General features: G+C 37.6%; 1 protein-coding gene across 1 annotated transcript; it reads left to right on the top strand.

Moving 5' to 3' along the window:
* Positions 1-2,975: 2,975 nt before the first annotated feature.
* On the top strand, positions 2,976-6,735 carry LOC148352781 (glucose-6-phosphatase 2-like). Its single transcript, XM_088352584.1, has 5 exons — positions 2,976-3,193; positions 4,418-4,527; positions 4,790-4,901; positions 5,020-5,141; positions 6,224-6,735. The coding sequence occupies exons 1-5, from the start codon at positions 2,976-2,978 to the stop codon at positions 6,733-6,735; spliced, it is 1,074 nt and encodes a 357-aa protein (XP_088208710.1).
* Positions 6,736-9,279: the final 2,544 nt, after the last annotated feature.

Genomic DNA, 9,279 nt, shown 5'->3' with positions numbered 1-9,279 from the left:
AATTCACGCGTTTGTTACCTCCCGTCTCGATTACTGTAATGCACTACTCTCCGGTCTCCCGAAGTCCAGAATCAAGAGTCTTCAGCTGGTACAAAATGCTGCAGCGAGGCTTTTAACTAGGACACAAAAAGTCCGATCACATCACGCCGATTTTGGCTAACCTGCATTGGCTCCCTGTTAGCCTAAGATGTGATTTCAAGGTTCTCTTAGTATTATACAAAATCATACATGGACTTGCTCCCTCATATCTTTCAGATCTGATTTCCCCCTATGTTCCGGTCCGAAACCTTCGTTCTGAAAGCGCCGGTCTACTGGTGATCCCAAGAGCCAAGAAGTGTTCTGCAGGTTCGAGAGCGTTCTCCATCCGGGCACCGGTGCTGTGGAATGCTCTTCCCCCTGAGATCCGATCTACAACCTTAGTAGAAATGTTTAAATCCAAGCTTAAAACACACTTCTACTCTATCGCATATGAATAACCTATACTTTTTGTGGACAATATCTCTGTGTTATTTGTAATTGCAACATCCTTTGCAGTCTGGTAATCCTGAAAGGGGGATACCACATGTGCGGTCCCTTTCTCAAGGTTTCTTTATTTTCCTCATATTGAGGTTTTTGAGTTTTTCCTTGCCCTTATGTTGGTTCCAGATCAGGGCATGGTGTAATAATAGTCTGAAATAATAGTCTGTGCAATAACCTGTGCAGCCCTTTGAGACTCTTTGTGATTAAGGGCTATACAAATAAAAATGACTTGACTTGACTATTTTCTATTTTTTTCAGTCTTTCCACTTTTTGTCATTCCTTTTTTCTTTTTTGTATAAACGGGTATATATAATAATGTATCCATTACAACTAATACTCATTCATGTATTTATACTACATTTATAAATTCAGTTGCGTGTGAAATAAGTTCAAAGTCCCAACTCGGTTATTGTCATAAAATGATATGGTTTACATCAGGGGTCACCAACCTTTTTGAAGCCGAGAGATACTTTTTTTGTTTCTGATTAGTGCAAAGAACTAACATTTTTGTATGCTTTCCTAAAATAACAACTTAGCATGTTGTTACTATGTTGTTACTATTTTATTATTGGAGTAGGGTTGAAATAAGCCCAGTAAACCGCCAAAACATTTGCCTTGTATAAATGCTGCAGGACAAGAACATTTGATCATATTACCACAATTTCAGCAGAAATGTCATTTTAAGGTTCTGTTATACAAAATATTGCATGGACTTGCCCCCTCATATCTCTTCGTTTCAATTTCTCCGTATATTCCTGCTTAGAACCTTTGCTTGGAAAATGCTGGTGTACTAGTGATTCCAAGAGCCAAGAAGAAATCTGTAGGTTCGATACCATTCTCCATTCGGCCCTTGTCGCTGTGGATTGCTCTGCCCTCTAAGATACGATCTTCAACCTTGGTGGAACTGTTTATATCCAGGCTTAAAACACACTATGTTATCAAGCTTATGATGTTGACCTCATACCTTTGTCTTCCCCTACCCTCGCACGCTTTTACTCGGAGCTCCCCAAGGGGACCGCGTTCAGGAGGGAACCCGCCGTCGGACCTGATTACCAGGGGCCCGGCGGGGGCCAGGCGCCAAAATAACATCTCCCCCACTCACAAATAAATGTCATTTCTCAGAACTGGCTTATAAGACCCGGTTCGTTCGCAAATTATACATGATTATTTCAGTATGTAGCTGGATGTCATGATTATTGATGTGAATCACCTATGCCCGCTCCTTTGGCGCCAACTGCCTCGGACTCTGATTGGCTCCCTGTCCCTATTTAAACCCACTCCTGTCAATCCCCTGTTGTCAGTCTGTCTGCGAACCTCAGTGAATACTAGGCAAGCCTTTTTCGACCCTTTCGCCCACATGTCCCGTTTTTTGCTCCCGTCTTTCCCCGGCTGTGACCTGTTTTGCTTCTGATCACGTCTGTCTCCTGTCCCGGCTTACGACCTCTTTTTGTTCCCCGACAACGTCTACTCTCCTGTTCTGGCTTACTACTCACTTCCTACCCCGCCCACGTTTTTGCTCTCCTGTCCCGGCTGTCGACCCGTTGTTCTGTCATTGACACCGCCATCGGTTGATACGGAAGATCCACTTCCGTGTTCGGATCACAATCCGAGTACGAGAGCGACTTGATTCCCGCACCAAGCAAACACCTGATTGTGGGCGCAGCCCTTCCTCTTTCCTCTAATAAAACTTGTGAGAAACGTAACGCAATTGGGTCCTGTTTCCGTTCTGGTCCTGACACTGGAGGCGTAGTTCTAATATCCACAGCACGCCACTGATATATAGTATCAGTATATAAGATATAATCAAATTAGAAATAACTTTGGAAAAATTGATCAGGTATATACTCCAAATACACTGATTTCAATGATATCTCATGCCAGTTAGACATCAAATTCCCCAGAAATTCACAATGGTCTATCACTCTTAAGCTATTTTCTGGTACACAAGCACCTCATCGGTGACCCCTGGTTTAAAGACTATATCAATTTCATTTTCTATTGGGGACTAGGATGATCTCTTTTCTCGTTTTTTTTTTACTTTCTACCAGAAAAAAATTAGTTTTTACATCGTTGCATTCTCTTCTACAACTCTAATGAAAGCCATTTCTATTGCCTATTATTTGTTACCAGCTGTGCAAGGAAAAGAAAGGCTAAATGAGGCCTCGTCGGTACCTCTTAGTTGTCATGTTTACAGTAGCTAATGTTTAACAATAGAAAAAGCAATGACGTGTAAGATATTTAATGGCTGACGGAGCATTAACGGTTTTGTAACAAGTTTAAGTGCTCATGACATCAAAGATTTCCCCCCGAAAAGAAAAAAAATGTATTTGCAAACGAAGCATCTTACCTTTGTTGCCATGGCTCCATCTAATTGTTCATTACCATGAATTCTGGTGGACATATAAAGCAATTGGCCGCTTCTGAAGAACTCACTCTTGCAGAGAAACGAAGCTGAGATGGATTTGATCCAGAGTGGTGAGGTTCTGGTTATCCAACATCTCCAAAACAATTACGGGGAATATCGCAACTTCTTCGGCTTTGTTTCAAACGTAGGCGACCCTAGAAATATTTTCCTGGTTTATTTCCCGCTGTGGTTCCACCTGAGCCACAGTGTGGGCACCAAGATGATATGGGCGGCTGTTTTTGGAGACTGGTTCAATCTGATTTTTAAATGGTAAGGTTTATAGATATCTACTGCATTCATTTTGAGGGTGAATAATTTTGAAAATACCTTTAAGAAGATTTTCTTCCCCACCATAATGATTTTAGATTTATAATGTAGTTATTTTTGTCCAAGGCCCTGTTCTCATTATTTAGCAAACTACAAAAAAAGATTTTTGTGGATAATTTGGTTCATTTTTAAGCATTATTTGTACTTTAAAGCAGTTTTTATATGATCCTAAACTAATCTTAAATTTATCATAATTTTACTCATTAGAAATAAATTTGTCTTATTTTCCTGAGCAATACATCTTTCAATAATTATTATAACAAAGAAAAGAAAATATAATCTAAAAATAACAAAACAATTTATTTAACAGAGCAAGAAAATGTTGTCAGGTAATTTTGGTATTCATTTTTAAATTAAGAATTATTTCATTCTATAATCTGACAAATGTTATTTTTCTGAAATGTTTGTGATGACATATAAATATTTTTTTGAGTATTTTTCTAACAGGATCAGAAAAAAAAATATCTAAAAAGAACAAAATATATAATTTAACAGAACATGAAAAATGAAGGTAATTTGGGTAATTTTTGTATTAGGATTTCTTTTAAACACTTGCCATTTAAAAAAAAAATCTATACAGTATTTGGAAAATATATATGTTTTATCTGAAACATAATGAAAACAATATTTTTTAATTTTCTTGCAAAATAAGAAAAATATCTTTAAAAACAGTCAAATATCCAACACAATAGCACATGGGTAAATTTATTTTACCTTTCCTACATTTCTATAATATTTTGATTCTTTTAACCTATATTTTCTATATATTTATAACTTATTATCTATTAAATAAATGAAAATACTTTTTAACTTCAATCATGCATGAAATGAAAATATTTTTTGTATACTAAAATATTTTAAAATATTTTCTTCTACAAGATTTTTAAAAATACCTTTAAAATGTATTTTGTAATAAAATAAAAAATAGTCAAATTATCTAACACCAAATCATAGAATTTTCCTTATTTTATAAAAAATGTATATACTAAATAAGTTAAGCAAATTATATATTTTTTGTCTTCCTCATTTTATTACATAAATAAAACAAGAATGTAGGGAAACAAAAAAATAGGTCCAGTGTACAAATACAAAACATAAGATATCCTTATTTACCTCTTATAATCCTTACTCTATTGGAATATCTGTTTCATTCATCTATAATTTCAGGATCCTCTTTGGCCAGCGACCTTACTGGTGGGTCCACGAAAGTCACCTTTACCGCAACGATACTTACTCTCACTTGCAACAATTTCACATCACGTGTGAAACAGGGCCAGGTGAGTTTCAAGGATTTCTCATCATAAAATCCATGCACTTCAACCAACATGTAAAAAGCAGGGTTCAGCAACATTTTTAAAACTGAGAGCTACTATTTTTTCATTCATGATTAGTTTGAAGGGCTAACAGTTTGATATGCAATTCAAAAATAACATTCTATCATGTCATTACTATGTTATTACCAGTTTAGAATTATTAGACGTAGTGTTGATTTGGCCAATGAAATGTGACGCAATCAGTTGCATGCGGTTTTGTGCACAGGTAGTCCATCGGGCCATGCTATGGGCTCATCATGTGTTTGGTATGTGATGATCACATCTGCTCTGAATGCCACTCGGTCCTCTGTCATCTGCATAAATCACACTTCTAAGAGGTACGTCAGTTTCCGTTTTAGTTTTGTTACCGTAGGCATATTTTATAGCTGATGTAGTGCGCAAACCTTTTTTGGATCGGATTCATAATTGTGGTATGTATGCTTTCATTCTGCCCAGGTTTTGGCTACTGAAGTCTTTTTTGTGGGCTGTGTTTTGGATCATTCAGATAAGCGTTTGCATCTCCAGGGTTTTTATTGCCACACATTTCCCACATCAGGTCATCCTTGGCCTCCTAGCTGGTGAGCATATGTTATGAAACATGTTCCTCTTTTTATTTTTGTATTTATTTTTGTATTTATTCATTCATTCATTCATTCATGCACTTAGCTCCCACTGTTTTGGTAAAAAGTCTTAGAATGTACAGTAGCAAGTAAAATTCATTCATTCATTCATTCACTTAGTCTCCACTCCACTTATGTTTAGTTTATTTTAAATATACTTTTTCTTCTTATACTATTAAAAAAAAAAAAAAAAAAAAAAATATATATATATATATATATATATATATATATATATATATATATATATATATATATATACATATATATATTCTAGTAAGTTTAGTTATTTTAAGTATTGTTCTAATTTTTTTTTAATTGTTATTTTCATACATAATTGTTATCCATATATTCTAAGCATTTTAATTATCTCTCAGATTTTATAATTAATAACAAATAATACCATAAATAAGTACATGACCAAAATGTCTTATTATGCAAGCAGGTAAGTTTGTTTATTGTTAGTGTCATTTTTTTTAGTTGAGTATATTTTCAAAAATAATAAGAAATAAAACAATATATAACACTCGAAGAGAACTATTTAATACAGCAGATGATTTCACTAACTTGAATTATTTTATATCTGACTTAAAAATTTAATAATTCTACCAAATGAACATTTACATAGGAAAGATCATATTTTAAATCCATCCATCCATCCATCCATCCATCCATCCATCCATCCATCCATCCATCCATCCATCCATCCATCCATCCATCCATCCATCCATCCATCCATCCATCCATCCATCCATCCATCCATCCATCCATCCATCCATCCATCCATCCATCCATCCATCCAACTTGGATCAATCACTTGGAAGATTTAGGGCTGCAATCATGACCTTAAGGAAGGAGATGGCGGCAGAGGATAACATGATTACATGTTAAATTTTTACCAATGAAAACATTTATTAGAAACGCTCAAATAAACTCTTCTGTTGTCATCATTTTTGGGCTTTGGGTTGCTGTTTGGACTCTAATTGAAGCATACCTCAAATGACGCACCCCAACTTTAATGTCTTTTTTTCGTGACCGTGTAGGTATCTTGGTGGCAGAAGCCTTGGAACGCCTCCCCTCCGTTTCCAACGCAAGTCTGAAGGCCTACATCCAGACCAACATGCTCCTCTTGGGCATGGCCTTAGGCTTCTACCTGCTTCTGTCTCTGGCCGGCGTAGATCCGTTGTGGTCGGTCAGCAAAGCCAAAAGGTGGTGCGCTAACCCTGACTGGATCCACCTGGACACAGCTCCCTTTGCCGGACTTGTGAGGAACCTGGGAGCCCTGCTGGGGCTGGGCCTGGCTGTCAATTCTGAGATGTTCGTCCGGAGCTGCAAAGGCAAGAACGGGCGCAAGATGAGGTTTAAGTTCATGTGCTTGGCCGCCACACTCACCAGCCTACAAGTGTATGACGTGATTAAAATACCTTCTCACAATGAGGCGCTCTTTTATTTCTTGTCTTTTTGCAAGAGTGTCTCAATTCCAATTGTGGTGGTTGCGCTTATTCCTAGTTGTGTTCATTTGATGCTGGGAAATGAGGACAGGAAACATATTTGAAAGGAAACATGTCCTGAAAAAAACATTGGTTTTGATTTCATCTGTATTTAATGACATAGTAGGGCTTGTTCTGTATTGTATACAAGTCAAAGATATTTTTATATGTTTTATTTGATTGTTCAATGTAAAGTCTATTACATATTCTTTTAAGCTGTTGTAAATAGATGTTAATAAATTATACATTTTAAAATGTCTGTTGTTTTAATTTCATAACCACAAAGTCAGGTTTACTTTGCATGGAGGGATGGATGGATGGATGGATGGATGGACATATAAACAGGGTTGGGTAGGGTTACTTTAACTGGATTACTTTCAATTACTTTTGGATTACTCCAATACCAAATATGCTAATAAAAGACAAAATAAACTAATTATGAATAGAATTATGACTCACAACACGTGGAAGGCTTTCTCTCCTGGCTTTGATCTCTTTGATCTCCGGCAAAACTAACATAAAATGCGACAGAAACAAAATGAAAATAAATTCAAACAGCTTGCCAACATCATTTTTGCCGTTCCGTGTATTCCGTTACTCCCCAAGCCTGCACAAAATTGAGTAATTTTAGTAATCCAAAAGTAATTGAAAGTAATCCAGTTAAAGTAACCCTACCCAACCCTGCATATAAATACATAGCTAGCTACATAGCTAATTCTTAACTAGCTGGATGGATTGACGGATAAAAAAATAAAAACGAAAAAATACGTTGATAGCCAGCTAGCTACGTATCTAGCTAGCTGGATGATAGCCACATAGAATGAGCCGGCGCGACGGACGGACAGACAGACAGACAGACAGACAGACGGACAGATGGATGCTGTAGCTAGCTAGCAACACCTAAATAGAGAGAAGAAAATAATGCATAAATGTATCTAAAATATGCAAATTGACTTTTTTAAATGAGATGTGTCAATTTCTTTGTTGATTAATTAGATAAAATAATAATGCATTTATCTCAACAACTATACCATAAAACTGAAGATTATCTGATCTAAACATTGAGTAAAACTGCTTTTATTCAGGGCATTAGTTTAGCCTTTCATACAATAGTTGCTTGGATCCCTTAACCATTAGGGTAGTAGGGGCACCATATCCTGTGGTGTGTCTTGGGCAGAAACAGCCTGGCGGTGCCCATCCCTCTCCAGGCCAACATATGTTTCCAGCCGGTCTCGAACTGAAGACCTTTCGCGTGGTAGGTGAATGTGCTTACCAATGCGCAACGGAAAAACTCTAAAAGAATCCATCCTTTATCCAAACGCGCATCCTCACGAGGGTTGCAGGGGTGCTAGAGCCCATCCCAGCTATCTTCGGGCAGTGAACTGGTTTTCAGCCAGTTGCAGGGCACACAGGGACACACAACTCAGTCCCTCATTTAGAGACAATTTTGGACCAGCCAATTAACCTGACATGCATGTTTTTGGAATGTGGGAGGAAACCGGGATACCCGGGGGAAAACCATGCAAGCATGGGGAGAACATACAAACTCCTCACAGGAAGGCTGGTAGCTGGATTTGACCTTGCCGCCCACTCCAATATAATATGTCAGAAATTATACAAAGATATTATATTATATATTTTTCATTTTTGAATAAAAAAGCTAAACGGTGGTGTCTTGCCAAAACCTTCAACCCATCCATAAACACATGTTCAAGAGACCTAAAAACAATTTCACTCTAGATTGCTCAATAACTTGCAAAAAGAAACCATTACACCTGTGAGCTGAGCAATTGTATTGATTATTTTAGAAAAATGTGAAAATGACCGGGCAGCACGGCGGCACAGCGCTTGTGCGGCACAGTTCAAGTCATGGGAACCTGTCGTGGGTTCAAATCCAGCTCCAGACTTCCTGTGCGGAGTTTGTATGTTCTCCCCGTGCTTGCGTGGGTTTCCTCCGGGCACTCCGGTTTCCTCCCACGTTCCAAAAACATGCATTTCAGGTGAATTGGCTGGTCCAAATTGTCACTAGGTGTGAATGAGCGAATGAGTTGTCTGTCCCTGTGTGCCCTGCGATTGGCTGGCAACCAGTTCAGGGTGTCCCCTGCCCACTGCCCGGAGATGGCTGGGATGGGCTCCAGCCCCCCCGCGACCCTAATGAGGATAAGCGGTACGGCTGATGAGATGAGATGAGATGAGGTGAAAATGACCAAACTGTGGCCAATTAGGTTTCTATCAATGTCAGCAAAATATTTGAGAATGAAAACATACAAATCAGCAGACAACTGATAAGTTAACCATCCAAAAAGCTATTTATTGCCATTTTTAAAACAACGATAAAAAAAAAACTTTCCAAAGTGTTCACAGTAAACACTCCAAGCGAGCACAAATACTTTTCTAAAAAAAAACACACAATTTAATCCAAGCATAACTCGTTTAAAAACTCAAAAATATCGAGTTGGTTTGGTATTTATTTACAATTTCTTTTCCTGACTTACATAACCTCATTTGTCCAGCAACACTTGTGTTTGTTCTGTTCCACACTCACTACCAGGTTGCCGAGGTGAAGACATTTTCCAATTAATTAGCCAAATTGTTGCAAAACAGGAGGT

The sequence above is a fragment of the Urocampus carinirostris genome, chromosome 14, assembly GCF_059441175.1.
Source record: "Urocampus carinirostris isolate Australia breed hairy pipefish chromosome 14, RoL_Ucar_1.0, whole genome shotgun sequence".
Lineage (NCBI taxonomy): Eukaryota > Metazoa > Chordata > Actinopteri > Syngnathiformes > Syngnathidae > Urocampus > Urocampus carinirostris.
The sequence above is the reverse complement of the archived record's forward strand: the minus strand, read 5'-3'. Positions and strand labels throughout refer to the sequence as shown.

What these genes read in the sequence shown, in the direction of transcription:
- LOC148352781 (XM_088352584.1), top strand. Translation starts at nt 2,976, where the DNA reads ATGGATTTGATCCAGAGTGGTGAGGTTCTGGTTATCCAACATCTCCAA. An exon ending in TTCAATCTGATTTTTAAATG is followed by an intron (nt 3,194 to 4,417) that starts GTAAGGTTTATA and finishes CTATAATTTCAG; the next exon opens with GATCCTCTTTGGCCAGCGAC. An exon ending in ATAAATCACACTTCTAAGAG is followed by an intron (nt 4,902 to 5,019) that starts GTACGTCAGTTT and finishes CATTCTGCCCAG; the next exon opens with GTTTTGGCTACTGAAGTCTT.